Source organism: Neoarius graeffei, chromosome 27 (genome assembly GCF_027579695.1).
Source record: "Neoarius graeffei isolate fNeoGra1 chromosome 27, fNeoGra1.pri, whole genome shotgun sequence".
NCBI classification, from domain to species: domain Eukaryota; kingdom Metazoa; phylum Chordata; class Actinopteri; order Siluriformes; family Ariidae; genus Neoarius; species Neoarius graeffei.
The window spans coordinates 1,871,157-1,887,487 of NC_083595.1; the positions used below are offsets into that span (position 1 = coordinate 1,871,157).

At 45.1% G+C, this 16,331-nt stretch overlaps 1 protein-coding gene across 8 annotated transcripts in view; it reads right to left on the minus strand.

The window, feature by feature from the left end:
- slc8a1a (solute carrier family 8 member 1a) overlaps positions 1 to 16,331 on the minus strand; it is a 57,051-nt gene that overhangs the window by 23,960 nt on the left and 16,760 nt on the right. Inside the window, exon 2 of one of the 8 annotated variants that reach the window (XM_060911510.1) lies at positions 158 to 264. The exons of the other annotated variants lie outside the window; for them this stretch is intronic. Within the exon in view, the coding sequence (XP_060767493.1) occupies positions 158 to 264 (107 nt within the window). The remainder of the gene's footprint in view (positions 1 to 157; positions 265 to 16,331) is intronic. 8 annotated transcript variants of the gene reach the window in all.

The window sequence follows — 16,331 nt, forward strand, 5'->3', positions numbered from 1 at the left end:
AGCCATCTTTACTGCAAACTCAGCAGCTGTTGATGGAGTTCCGTCCAGCAGGCGGCGCCAGACTACAGGGTGACACTGAGAAGGGGTGGAGCTTAGAATAGCACAGCCCTGTGAGGTTACATTTAGAGAGGGTGGAGCTTACAGAAGCGCAGCCCACCTTTCCTCTCACTCATCTCCACCAATCGCGGCTCTCCGATCTCCATGAAGAAGTTCTTGTTCTTTTCGTACTCCTCATCATCGATAATATTGATCTGTACAGATTTACTGACAGACAGACAGACAGAGAGAGAGACAGACAGACAGAGACACACAGACAGACAGACAGAGACAAAGAGAGAGACAGACAGACACACACAGAAACAAAGAGAGAGAGAGAGAGAGACAGACAGACAGACAGACACACACACACACACAGAAACAGAGAGAGAGACACACACACACACACACACACACAGAGAAATAGAGAGACAGACAGAGAGAGACAGACAGACACACAGAGAGAGACACAGAGAGACAGACACACACACACAGAAACAGAGAGACAGACAGACAGACAGACACACACAGAAACAGAGAGACAGACAGACAGACACACACAGAAACAGAGAGACAGACATACACACACACAGAAACAAAGAGAGAGAGACACAGAGAAATAGAGAGACAGACAGAGAGAGACACACACACAGACAGACACAGAGAGAGAGAAACAAAGAGAGAGAGACAGACACACACACAGACAGACACCCAGAAAGACAGACAGACAGAGAGAGAGACAGTTGCAGAGATGAGAGCAGTGTGAGGAAATAACAGCTTTAGAAATGAGTAGAAGAAAATTACTTGTGTGTGTGTGTGTGTGTGTGAACTAAAATCAAGTTAAACATCACATGCTCAGTCATCTGTGCAGTCACTTCCTGTAATTACTGCTCATTTGCCTTACAGAAAAATTCATGAATAATTAATGAGTATTTGTGGCATCATCCAATCAGCAAGAGAATCAATGTCGCTGGTGAGAATATTGATTATGACCTCAGGGATATCATATGAGAGCACGATTGACTCAAGTTTCGGGAAAACATTTGATTATTTTAATATGTGAGCTGGGCTGTGAGTAGGCGGGGCTTGTGTCAGTAAGTGAGGCACAAAAGGATGTATTCCTCTAAGTGTTCTGAGAGTTTCATTAGCCGATGATTCATGTTTCCATGGTGGATAAACACACGCACACACCATCTGTGGCATCTGATTGGCTGATAAACATTCCGAGTAAAAGCCAGAATGCAAACAGGGAAGCGTTTTGTAAACTATCACACTTTATAAACCATAAGGCCACGCTGTTTAAGAGGATCTCATCGCCATGACAACAAAGTAAACACACACACAGACACAACAGAGTGCAAGCACTGCACAGTGAATTCTGGAACACTCAACACTCCCTGAGTCTCTCACACACACACACACACACACACACACACACACACACACACTAATCTGCACTCTGAACTGCTTAACACACACAATTATTATTATTATTATTTTCCTTGACTTGCAAGTGACGTCAAACTCCAATAGAAACCCGGATGTCAGCCATGTTGGTGGAGATACAGATGCGGGGTCAAGCGACATTCCATACAAAACACAGGCCCGCGTGCAGCTCGCTTTGTTTTTCCGTTGCTTTAAGTGTTCTTTTAGCTCTGCCATATCTCTGTGCTGTAAATGGTTGTGGTGACAACAGGACTCGGGGCACATTCTGGTTTTTTAGAATTCCGTCCGTGATTCGGAAAGAGGGCGAGGAAACTCTGAGGTTTAGTACGGAGAGGAGCCGAGCGCGGCTAAACAACGTCGGCAGGGCTGATCTAACAGAGACTAAAGCCAAAACAGCTCGTGTTTACAGTCACCATTTTATCTCAGGTGAGATTCAGAATCTTTCTCAATAATATCATGGAATAATTTCATTTCATGTGACTAGAATTTTGCTAGGGGCGGCACGGTGGTGTAGTGGTTAGCACTGTCGCCTCACAGCAAGAAGGTCCGGATTCGAGCCCCGGGGCCGGCGAGGGCCTTTCTGTGCGGAGTTTGCATGTTCTCCCCGTGTCCGCGTGGGTTTCCTCCGGGTGCTCCGGTTTCCCCCACAGTCCAAAGACATGCAGGTTAGGTTAACTGGTGACTCTAAATTGAGCGTAGGTGTGAATGTGAGTGTGAATGGTTGTCTGTGTCTATGTGTCAGCCCTGTGATGACCTGGCGACTTGTCCAGGGTGAACCCCGCCTTTCGCCCGTAGTCAGCTGGGATAGGATCCAGCTTGCCTGCGACCCTGTAGAACAGGATAAAGCGGCTACAGATAATGAGATGAGAATTTTGCTATAAAATGAGCGTTCTCTTGTCGTGGTTCACTTGGTCGTTGTTATAATTTTATAATTATAAAATTATAAAATTGTTATAATTTTAGAGTGGTTGACCTGAAATAAATTGAAACGTGATTTGTGAGCCATAATGCTAGAGACTTGTCAAAATTTCACACTTCGTCTGTTGTTTACACACAGAAGTGAACTAAATGCAAAAGAAGCCCAAATTTACCCTCGCAAATACAACTGCTTCATCATCGTTGAATGATTTAATTAATAAGGTATTTATTCATCCAGAGACAACATTTATAGGCTTCCCTGGACTTATAAGCTTTCATTTGAGATTTGTCGACCCACGATATCTGGGTACTTGATGGTCGGTAGAAGCATCTTCAGAAAAGTCTGACTTTTTAAAATAATATGGGTCAAAACCACACATATCTATCTTCTCTTTGTATTGAATCTTTGCTCGACCATTCAAATCGTGGTAATAATGAGAAAATTCAGCATTTTTTTACAGACGTGCTTTCAGCGACTGCCATCCTAGTTGCTTTGTATCTCCACCATCATGGCAGACGCTCATTATGTCATGATCACATGGTTGCAAGTCATCTATACAATGCCTGCCCCCCCCCCAAAAAAAAGTCACCATTTGGATTTAAATAAGCAAATACGTAAGAGCATTTGATTGGTTAATTACTACAGTGATTAATGTGCTTCAGCTGCAACAATTCTTTGAACCCTAACTGATGCAGTGAGCAGCTTCTTGTTTCTTTAACAAACATGTCGGAAGACACATCCCACAGTCTTGGAAAAGCTGTCACTGTATTTCCATCCATCCATTATCTGTAGCCGCTTATCCTGTCCAACAGGGTCACAGGTGAGCTGGATCCTATCCCAGCTGACTACGGGTGAAAGGCGGGGTACACCCTGGACAAGTTGCCAGGTCATCACAGGGCTGACACATAGACACAGACAACCATTCACACTCACATTCACACCTACGCTCAATTTAGAGTCACCAGTTAACCTAACCTGCATGTCTTTGGACTGTGGGGGAAACCGGAGCACCCGGAGGAAACCCACGCGGACACGGGGAGAACATGCAAACTCCACACAGAAAGGCCCTCGCCGGCCACGGGGCTCGAACCCGGACCTTCTTGCTGTGAGGTGACAGTGCTAACCACTACACCACTGTGCCGCCTCGTCACTGTGTTTCAAAAAGTCAAATTATTGTCCTGCATCAAGCAAAGAAAACAGCTAAGGAGTTTACTGAAATGACTGGAATTGGGTTAAGAACTGACAAACACATTATTAAACCTGGAAGGACAGATATGAACTGTCAACTTCACGGGAGGAATGTGGTCTGAAAAACTCCTGACTGAGCATGACCAGAGATCACTTACACACTTGGTGAAGTTGAATCATAAAAAATGGACAGTAGAACTCACGGCTGTGTTTAATCATGAAATTAAGATAATTTCCACTCACAGTGGGATGAGAACTCACAGGATTGGGACTAAACAGTTGTGTGTCCACAAGAAACCCACTCGTTAGTGAGACTAATCAGGAAAAAAGGCTTCAGTTTGCTCGGGAGCATAAAGATTGGACTCTGGAGCGATGGAGAAAGGTCACGTGGTCTGATGAGTCCAGACTGACCCTATTCCTGAGTGATGGTAAGAAGGTCAGGGTAAGAAGGGAAGCTCAGCCCCATCATGCATAGTATCCACTGTCCAAGCCTCTGGATAAATACCTGATGCTCCCTATTAGTCAGACAGAACTGAAGAAGCCTTTCGGATGAGAGGTGAAACGTCTTCAAGAATCTTCAAGCAAGTCCAGTTGCTCTCTTTTACCACCCACAGTTTACTATGACCTGGATGACTGAGAATCTTCACAGACAAAATCCAGGGGTAGATTCAGTTGGTCAGGTCGAGACTCAGCAACGTTACGGGGCGATAACATGAAGTCAGCTGACGACCTGAATGTACTGAATGACCAAGGTCACATCAGTGGGGTTTTTCTTCCCTGCTGGAATAAAATTAGGGCTCAGAGAGAGAGAGAGTGGTTCAGGGAGCACGAGGAATCAGTTTATAAATGAATTAGCCACCACAGAGTCCCAACCTTAACCCCACTGAGTGTCTTGGGATGCTGGAGAAGAATTTACAGAGGGGTTCCACTCCAGGGTGTCCGCGGATCCTTAAAAAGTCTGAAAAAGTCTGATATACAGTATATGGCGTTTAAGGCCTTAAATAGCCTTATATTTTGCTAATATTTCGAAGTGTGGCATTAATTTTCATATGGGTGGCATTAAATTTCATCGGGGCACAAAAATATATGTTTGTACATTTTTTTCCCGTGCTAACGTTGTTCAAACAGCGCACGTCAATGTGTAACAAGAAGATGGCAAAAAGACCGCTCTGTACCTAAAAGTACAGGCGTCACACAACACTTAGGGGGCAGTGTTTTCCTTATAGTGTTGTGGGAAAAGACGAAGAAGTGGTTTCTTGAGCGTGGCAGACATGTAGGATGGGGAAGTGTAAGTTTAGGGACAAGTGGCTTGAGGACCAGAAATATAACGGTTGGTTGTCAAAAGCAACGTCCGAAAATGAAGCTCGGTGTAAACTCTGCAAGAAAGACAAAGTTGGGAACAATGGGCTCTACTGCCCTTGACGCTCACATGAAAGGGGAAAAGCATAAACGCTTTGCCGCCAGTCAGGTAACAACAGTTCCCATGCAGATGTTTGCAGCACTGGTTGCAAACGTTAGCGCAAAGCCCACTTTCCCTTCGGTGCCTACTTCTCCCAGCACAAGTGCCTTCGGTGCTTTCACCTCGACCGCTACACTTAACGCTGAAATACTGTGGGTTCTGCAAACGATTGACCGACACCACTCCTACAATTCGAATGAAGATGTGAGCACCATCTTCAGGGCAATGTTCCCTGATTCTGAATATGCAAAATCATTTACTTGTGGGAAAGACAAGATTCTGTTCGTAAACTGGAGATGCACTGATTAAAATATAAATATGCTTTGACCATAATAGCCTAGAGTCTGATTTTTTAAAATATTTTTTCCCCACGGTAGTGGTCTTATTTATTATTCTCACAGGTCTTAAAATGGCCTTAAAAAGTATTATTTTTGGTTATCAGAAATGTGCAGATACCCTGCACTCTCCTGTAGTCAAGACGAGATCTCAGAGAAACATTAACGCAGCTCTGGATAGAAATAAATGTGATGACGGTGTATAAAGTTGTTGAAACAATGTCATGGTGAATGTGCACTGTAATCAAAGATAAAGGCAGAGCAAACAAAATATTAAAGTGTGTGACTGTTTTTTTGGCCATAGCATATATAGGATCCATCTACAGGAGTGAGTAAATGAGAAGAGGGAACAAGATAAGGGAACGAGACGAGGGAATGACCCAGTCCCCCCAGAGGCTGTGTTCTAAAAACAGTTGAGAAATGTGATTACTCTCTGGGAAAATAATTTTCCTATGTCCTCTGAGACACTACTGGGGTAGCGTGAGATGGGGGCTGTATGGAACTGGACCCATTTGAAGGCCTGGCCCACCCTAAAAAACACCACTAAAAAGTTAACGTTGTTCTCGAAACCCAGTTTTTTCTCACTTGGAGCTGCTTGAGGAAGTTGTGGTGAGGACACTGCTCAGTGAGGCGTGAATGTAAATATGTTTACATGTGCTCTTTACACAGTTCCTGTAAACAGTGAAACATGCTGTTGGATTGGAGATGGCAGAACTGATTTAGTTGAAGAATGCATGGTACAACTCGACTGTACACACCGTCTTTAATGACAGGAATTACACGAAGCCTGGTGTCCTTTTTATTAACTGATAGCTAAAGGCTTTTTTAGCAAAATAATTCATGGAATGTGTCAGTTTGTTGTGAAGCAATATGTTTCTTATTTTCACTGGTGAGAGGTTTTCTCACAATTTCACCTCATAAAACCACACAGTCTGCAGGGGTGGCCAACCAGTCGGAGCCCAAGAGCCACAATTCTTACCGTGTTACGGCAAAGAGCCACATCGGCACATGAACATGGGCACACAATTACCCTTCCTTCTGCGCGCGTGGACACACACAGCCACATTGATGTCACACTCCAACTTAACCAATGCCCCACACCAACATGATGATACATTTACTGCAGTACCAAGACCACAGGCCAGTCATTTTCAAGAGTGGCGACTGGTGAAGAAAATTGTAGGTGGGGCACAAACAAGGGCGTAACTTTGTGTTCAAAGTTGGTGGGGACATTTCCAGGCATGATACTTCCCTTCAAGGGGGGGTCAGGGGGCATGGTCCCCCTGGAGAAAATTTAGAAAGATCCCGTTTTAAGGCTTAATTTTGATGCATTTTGAGATGCATACTATGGCCTCACTACTTTTATGAAAACCATTTCAGGGCAGGCTGTCAATGGGTATGCAGTGAAAGGCTGGAAACATGATGGACCAAACAAATGTAGAACTGGGGGGGATCCTGCCCCAGAAAATTTTGTGAATCTTCACACATCAATAAAGCAGTCTGATGCACTCTGATGGGTAAAAGGTGGTAAAATACACCTACCAAATACTCTCTTGCACACTGGTTGATTGAACATACTTTACATATGAACTATATACACATTACACATTATTACTAGACTCTGTGGAAGGACTTGTGTCCTGCAGTACAACCGCTATATGAAAAAATACACAATAAACAGTATCATCTTAAAACATTCATTGCCATCTTTTTATTGTTGATTCTAGTGTCACAAAAAAAACAATAGGGCCACCAACAATGCTCAGTCAAAACAGATACAAACTAAGGGGTAAGGGATAGCACATAAACAGGACTACTCAAAACTAAACCAGGACTATACACGAGCCAGGTCTAAACCAGAACTTCAATGTTTCAGCCAGGGCAAACACGGATCACATCAGGACTAAACCAAGGCTAAACCACAAACAAGAGCAAACTAAACTAGAATTAATATAATAATAAACTAGATTATACCTGGACTAAACCAGGATTACACCAGGTCTGGGAAGAAACAGGTGTAGCAGTTTCAACAAGGCACAAATTAATAATATAATCTTACATATAAAGGAAATCTAGGTGATTTTATAATCTGTGTAATTTGTGCAAACCACAAAATGTATTTGCAAGTCAAACAATTCAATTCAAATTATTACAAAATTTAAAACATTTCAAAAAGAAACGAACATCTCAACATTAGGGACGAACATCACAATAATGTGAAAAAAGCCTCCAGTTTACAGTTATTTAAAAAATAATAATAATTAAAAAGAAACAAAAAAATGAAACTTCCCTTGCCCTGCATGTAAGACTATGCACCACAGTATTCATTTAAAAGTACCAAACACCTTCCTTCTCCTGTCACTTCCACAAACTGCTGACAAATGTCTTTAATGTTCACATTGTCCAGTTTGGTCCAATGAGTCGTTGGTTGCTACACACATAGCAGAGAGCTGCCGCCAATCAGGTTACAGCTCTCAAAACAGCAGCTAAGCGGCGGCAACAGCGGAGCTTATCGTTCATGGGATAAAACAGGGGAAAACAGTCGCGCGTGTCTCTAAACGTTCGGAAAAGGCGTGAAATGTTGGTGGGGACTGTCCCCTGCCCTGTCAAAGTTGGTGGGGACATGTCCCCACCTGTCCTTATTAAAGTTACGCCTGTGGGCACAAAGGCAGACATTGTTTACATGTGGGGATTCCCCCCATTGGGGGGGTTCCGGGGGGCCTCCCCCGAAAAATTTTGGATTTCTTAGATGCAATTTCCTGTATTCTAGTGCATTTTGGAGTTACCTGTTTAACATCGAAAATGCAAAAGCCATTTTGATTCAGCTTGAATTCTCAATTGCATGACCTGCACAAGACCTGCATTCAAATAAATAAGTATTCAAATAAATACAGTCAGTCGGAAAATGGAAATTAAAGTGCTAATTTAATTTCCTCAAACAGTACAAGCTCCATAGGCACTGGGAACAGTGATCAGTGCAAGTGCAAATATAGATAAAATATAATACAATGCTCAAATTTTTGAAAGAAGAACACACACGCACACACACAAATTGATAACTGGAAAACAAATGAACAAATACATAATGTATATACACTACATGCCAAAAGTTTGGACACACCTTCTCATTCAATGTGTTCTGTGTTCTCATGACTATTTACACTTACAGTATACTCTACTCTCACTCAAGGCATCAAAACTGAATGAGCACTCACCCACTACTCAGGCTTGCGCGCCCAGCGTGTATCCCAAGCCTCAGCAGCAGGGACGCACTTAGCATCACAAACGGTCACCCGCTACTTCAATGAGAAGGTATGTTCAAACTTTTGGCCTGTAGTGTATCTGAATTCACATCAGCACACATTCACATACTCAAATGTACACACATATACACACACACAGCAGAAGTGCTACTTGTAGGGGAATTTAGCATATCATCTCACGCACCTGCGCATTTGTCATGATGTGAAAATACCGTAATGAAACCAAGCGAAGCACCTTTAATAAAATAACCGTAATTAACTGCAGTGAAGCGAAAACGCACATAAAACCACAAACGAACACCAACTTGGACGTGAAGGTGAGAGCCGCATGACACCAGGCAAAGAGCCGCATGACACCAGGCAAAGAGCCGCATGCGGCTCGCGAGCCGCGGGTTGGCCACCTATGGTCTAGAGGAAACATTTCTGTAGGAAACATTACGCTTCAGTGAAAATATTTGTTTAAATTGGTAGCACTGTTCACAGCCCTTTTTGTTGTGTTCATATGAAGCATATACAGTGGTGCTTGAAAGTTTGTGAACCCTTTAGAATTTTCTATATTTCTGCATAAATATGACCTAAAACATCATCAGATTTTCACACAAGTCCTAAAAGTAGATAAAGAGAACCCAGTTAAACAAATGAGACAAAAATATTATACTTGGTCATTTATTTATTGAGGAAAATGATCCAATATTACATATCTGTGAGTGGCAAAAGTATGTGAACCTCTAGGATTAGCAGTTAATTTGAAGGTGAAATTAGAGTCAGGTGTTTTCAATCAATGGGATGACAATCAGGTGTGAGTGGGCACCCTGTTTTATTTAAAGAACAGGGATCTATCAAAGTCTGATCTTCACAACACATGTTTGTGGAAGTGCATCATGGCACGAACAAAGGAGATTTCTGAGGACCTCAGAAAAAGCGTTGTTGATGCTCATCAGGCTGGAAAAGGTTACAAAACCATCTCTAAAGAGTTTGGACTCCACCAATCCACAGTCAGACAGATTGTGTACAAATGGAGGAAATTCAAGACCATTGTTACCCTCCCCAGGAGTGGTTGACCAACAAAGATCACTACAAGAGCAAGGCGTGTAATAGTCGGCAAGGTCACTAAGGAACCCAGGGTAACTTCTAAGCAACTGAAGGCCTCTCTCACATTGGCTAATGTTAATGTTCATGAGTCCACCATCAGGAGAACAATGAACAACAATGGTGTGCATGGCAGGGTTGCAAGGAGAAAGCCACTGCTCTCCAAAAAGAACATTGCTGCTCGTCTGCAGGTTGCTAAAGATCACGTGGACAAGTCAGAAGGCTATTGGAAAAATGTAGAACAAGTTGGAATGTCACTTTGCTGGGGGGGAAAGAGCCTGAGCTTGTGCGGGAGGTTGAGAGGTACCGGCTAGAGATAGTCGGGCTCACCTCCATGCACAGCTTAGGCTCTGGAACCCAGCTCCTCGAGAGGGGCTGGACTTTCCAATTCTCTGGAGTCGCCCGTGGTGAGCGGCGGCGGGCTGGTGTGGGCTTGCTTATAGCTCCCCAGCTCAGCCGCCATGTGTTGGAGTTTACCCCAGTGAACGAGAGGGTCACCTCTCTGCACCTTCGGATTGGGGAGAGGGCTCTTGCTGTTGTTTGTGCCTACGGGCCAAATAGCAGTATAGAGTATCCGGCCTTCTTGGAGTCCCTGGGAGAGGTACTGAGGGGTGCTCAGACTGGGGACTCCATTGTGCTACTGGGGGACTTCAATGCTCACGTGGGTGATGACAGTGACACCTGGAGGGGCGTGGTTGGGAGGAACGGCCTCCCCGATCTGAACCCGAGTGGTGTTTTGTTATTGGACTTCTGTGCTAGTCACGGTTTGTCCATAACGAACACCATGTTCGAGCATAGGGGTGTCCATAAGTGCACGTGGCACCAGGACACCTTAGGTCGGAGGTCGATGATCGACTTTGTAGTCGTTTCATCTGATCTCCGGCCCTATGTCTTGGACACTCGGGTGAAGAGAGGGGCTGAGCTGTCAACTGATCACCACCTGGTGGTGAGTTGGATCCGCTGGCAGAGGAGGAAGCTGGACAGACCTGGCAGGCCCAAACGTATGGTGAGGGTCTGCTGGGAACATCTGGCCGAGCACTCTGTTGGGGAGGTCTTTAACTCCCACCTCCGGGAGAGCTTTTCCCAGCTTCCGAGGGAGGCGGGGGACATTGAGTCTGAGTGGACCATGTTCTCTACCTCCATTGTGGACGCAGCTGTTCGGAGCTGTGGCCGCAAGGTCTCCGGTGCCTGTCGTAGCGGCAATCCCTGAACCCGGTGGAGGACACCGGAAGTAAGGGATGCCGTCAAGCTGAAGAAGGAGTCCTATCGGGCCATGTTGACCTCCGGGATTCCTGAGGCAGCTGACGGGTATCGGCAGGCCAGGCGTGCTGCAGCTCGGGCAGTTGCAGAGGCAAAAACTCGGAACTGGGAGGAGTTCGGGGAGGCCATGGAGAAGGACTATCGGTCAGCCTCGAAGAAATTCTGGCAAACCGTCCGGCACCTCAGGAGGGGGAAGCAGTACTCTGCCAACACTGTTTACAGTGCGGGTGGGGAGCTGTTGACCTCGACTGGGGACATTGTCGGGCAGTGGAAGGAATACTTCAAGGATCTCCTCAATCCCACCATCATGTCTTCCACTGAGGAGACTGAGGCTGATGACTCAGAGGTGGACTCGTCCATTACCCAAGCCGAAGTCACTGAGGTGGTTTGCAAGCTCCTCGGTGGCAAGGCGCCAGGGGTGGATGAGATCCGCCCTGAGTATCTCAAGTCTCTGGATGTTGTGGGGCTGTCTTGGTTGACATGCCTCTGCAACATCGCGTGGTAGTCGGGGACAGTGCCTCTGGAGTGGCAGACTGGGGTGGTGGTCCCTCTTTTTAAGAAAGGGGACCGGAGAGTGTGCTCCAATTATAGGGGAATCACACTTCTCAGCCTCCCAGGGAAGGTTTACTCCAGGGTACTGGAGAGGAGAATTCGACCAATAATCGAACCTCGGATCCAGGAGGAACAATGCGGTTTTCGTCCTGGTCGCAGAACACTGGACCAGCTCTGTACCCTTCATAGGGTGCTCGAGGGTTCATGGGAGTTTGCCCAACCAGTCCACATGTGCTTTGTGGATCTGGAGAAGGCATTCGACCGTGTCCCCCGTGGTATTCTGTGGGGGGTGCTTCGGGAGTATGGGGTTCGGGGCTCTTTGCTAAGGGCTGTCCGGTCCCTGTATGAACGGAGCAGGAGTCTGGTTCGCATTGCTGGCAGTAAGTCAGACCTGTTCCCAGTGCATGTTGGACTCCGGCAGGGCTGCCCTTTGTCACCGGTTCTGTTCATAATTTTTATGGACAGAATTTCTAGGCGCAGCCAGGGGCCGGAAGGAATCCTGTTTGGGAACCACAGGATTTCATCTCTGCTTTTTGCAGATGATGTTGTCCTGTTGGCTTCTTCAAGCCGGGACCTTCAGCATGCACTGGGGCGGTTTGCAGTCGAGTGTGAAGCGGCTGGGATGAGAATCAGCACCTCCAAGTCCGAGGCCATGGTTCTCGACCAGAAAAGGGTGGCTTGCCCTCTCCAGGTTGGTGGAGAAGTCCTGCCTCAAGTGGAGGAGTTTAAGTATCTCGGGATCTTGTTCACGAGTGAGGGAAGGATGGAGCGTGAGATCGACAGGCGGATCGGTGCAGCCTCCGCAGTGTTGCAGTTGCTTTACCGGTCCGTCGTGGTGAAGAACGAGCTGAGCCAAAAGGCGAAGCTCTCAATTTACCGGTCGATCTACGTTCCGACTCTCACCTATGGTCATGAGCTTTGGGTAATGACCGAAAGAACAAGATCGCGGATACAAGCGGCTGAAATGAGTTTCCTTCGCAGGGTGGCTGGGCGCTCCCTTAGAGACAGGGTGAGAAGCACAGTCACTTGGGAGGAGCTCGGAGTAGAGCCGCTGCTCCTCCACATCGAGAGGAACCAGCTGAGGTGGCTCGGGCATCTTTTTCGGATGCCTCCTGGACGCCTCCCTGGGGAGGTGTTCCAGGCATGTCCCCCCGGGAAGACGCCCCGGGGAAGACCCAGGACACGCTGGAGGGACTATGTCTCTCGGCTGGCCTGGGAATGCCTCAGTGTTCTTCCCGAGGAGCTGGCCGAGGTGTCTGGGGAAAGGGAAGTTTGGGCTTCCATGCTTAGACTGCTGCCTCCGCGACCCGGCCCTGGATAAGCGGATGAAGACGAGACGAGAAGTTGTTCTACCAAAGAATGGTTAAAGAAGAATAAGTTAATGTTTTGGAATGGCCAAGTCAAAGTCCTGACCTTAATCCAATTGAAATGTTGTGGAAGGACCTGAAGTGAGCAGTTCATTTGGTTAGATTAGATTAGATTAGATTAGATTAGATTAGATTAGATTAGATAAAACTTTATTGATCCCTTTGGGCAGGTTCCCTCAGGGAAATTAAGATTCCAGCAGCATCATTACAGATAAACAGAGAAAAGAAATAGAGGAAAACTGCTAGATAAATTAAAATAAATTAAGTATTTACATATACAAATAGAAAAGAATAAGATATGGGGAAGAGAGGAAGTGGGGAGAGAGAGGAGGAGGAAAAAAAAGGAAACCCACCAACATCCCAGAGTTGAAGCTGTTCTGTACGGAGGAACGGGCTAAAATTCCTCCAAGCCGGTGTGCAGGACTGATCAACAGTTACTGCAAACATTTAGTTGCAGTTATTGCTGCACAAGGGGGTCACACCAGATACTGAAAGCAAAGGGTCACATACTTTTGCCACTCACAGATATGTAATATTGGATCATTTTCCTCAATAAATAAATGACCAAGTATAATATTTTTGTCTCATTTGTTTAACTGGGTTCTCTTTATCTACTTTTAGGACTTGTGTGAAAATCTGATGATGTTTTAGGTCATATTTATGCAGAAATATAGAAAATTCTAAAGGGTTCACAAACTTTCAAGCACCACTGTAGATTGGCAAAGTTCCTGAAATTTGTGTTTTTATCTGCTGTTGCTGTGTCATGTGTGTGTGTGTGTGTGTGTGTGTGTGTGTGTGTGTGTTTAGAGTGGAACAATATTTTTTCTGTATTTATAAGGAATTCAGCACACTCCCTAGGGCATTATGTTCCATCTGTGACCCTTATACCCAAACGGCAACATAAACAAATCCCACATCTAATCTCACTCTGTTTACTAACGGCAAAAAAGAAATTGAGAAAAAAAATAATTTCACACACGCCATTATACACCATCACCCACTATTATACACCATCATACACTGTCCAGCCCTGTTGCCAGGTCGGGGTCCATGTGGAACCTATTGTTCCACATATCATATTAATTGGAGCATAGTTTTACGCCGGATGCCCTTCCTGTCACAACCCTCCCACTTCTGGGTTTGGGAAACAACCATTCACACTCACATTCACACCTACGCTCAATTTAGAGTCACCAGTTAACCTAACCTGCATGCCTTTGGACTGTGGGGGAAACCGGAGCACCCGGAGGAAACCCACGCGGACACGGGGAGAACATGCAAACTCTGCACAGAAAGGCCCTCGCCGGCCGCTGGGCTCGAAGCCAGAACCTTCTTGCTGTGAGGCGACAGCGCTAACCACTACACCACTGTATAATGGAGAGTGACAGTGTATAATGGCGTGTGATGGTGTATAATGGTGTATGATGATGTGTGGTGTGTGTATAATGGAGAGTGATGGTTAACATGGCATGGCTTTGGGCTGAAGTGCCCAAGAGTGGCGGCGCACATGTACGCAGCAGCTTTGCTCTCCTATGACGAAATAAATTTTGTTGTACATTTGTGCAGTGATAATAAAGGCATTCTATTCTATTCTACACACATCAAACACCATCACACACCATTATACACCATTACACACCATCACACTCCATTATACACATCATACACCATTATACACCATCACACTCCATTATACACCATTACACACCATCACACTCCATTATACACATCATACACCATTATACACCATCACACTCCATTATACACCATCACACTCCATTATACACCATCACACACCATTATACACCATTACACACCATCACACTCCATTATACACATCATACACCATTATACACCATCACACTCCATTATACACCATTACACACCATCACACTCCATTATACACATCATACACCATTATACACCATCACACTCCATTATACACCATCACACACCATTATACACCATTACACACCATCACACTCCATTATACACCATCACACTCCATTATACACCATCACACACCATTATACACCATTACACACCATCACACTCCATTATACACCATCACACTCCATTATACACATCATACACCATCATGCGCCATTATACACATCACACTCCATTATACACCATTGTATGCCTTTTTATTGTCATTGCACAATGTACAACCCCGATTCCAAAAAAGTTGGGACAAAGTACAAATTGTAAATAAAAACGGAATGCAATGATGTGGAAGTTTCAAAATTCCATATTTTATTCAGAATAGAACATAGATGACATATCAAATGTTTAAACTGAGAAAATGTATCATTTAAAGAGAAAAATTAGGTGATTTTAAATTTCATGACAACAACACATCTCAAAAAAGTTGGGACAAGGCCATGTTTCCCACTGTGAGACATCCCCTTTTCTCTTTACAACAGTCTGTAAACGTCTGGGGACTGAGGAGACAAGTTGATCAAGTTTAGGGATAGGAATGTTAACCCATTCTTGTCTAATGTAGGATTCTAGTTGCTCAACTGTCTTAGGTGTTTTTTGTCGTATCTTCCGTTTTATGATGCGCCAAATGTTTTCTATGGGTGAAAGATCTGGACTGCAGGCTGGCCAGTTCAGTACCCGGACCCTTCTTCTACACAGCCATGATGCTGTAATTGATGCAGTATGTGGTTTGGCATTGTCATGTTGGAAAATGCAAGGTCTTCCCTGAAAGAGACGTCGTCTGGATGGGAGCATATGTTGCTCTAGAACCTGGATATACCTTTCAGCATTGATGGTGTCTTTCCAGATGTGTAAAGCTGCCCATGCCACATGCACTAATGCAACCCCATACCATCAGAGATGCAGGCTTCTGAACTGAGCGCTGATAACAACTTGGGTCGTCCTTCTCCTCTTTAGTCCGAATGACACGGCGTCCCTGATTTCCATAAAGAACTTCAAATTTTGATTCGTCTGACCACAGAACAGTTTTCCACTTTGCCACAGTCCATTTTAAATGAGCCTTGGCCCAGAGAAGACGTCTGCGCTTCTGGATCATGTTTAGATACGGCTTCTTCTTTGAACTATAGAGTTTTAGCTGGCAGCGGCGGATGGCACGGTGAATTGTGTTCACAGATAATGTTCTCTGGAAATATTCCTGAGCCCATTTTGTGATTTCCAATACAGAAGCATGCCTGTATGTGATGCAGTGCCGTCTAAGGGCCCGAAGATCACGGGCACCCAGTATGGTTTTCCGGCCTTGACCCTTACGCACAGAGATTCTTCCAGATTCTCTGAATCTTTTGATGATATTATGCACTGTAGATGATGATATGTTCAAACTCTTTGCAATTTTACACTGTCGAACTCCTTTCTGATATTGCTCCACTATTTGTCGGCGCAGAATTAGGGGGATTGGTGATCCTCTTCCCATCTTTA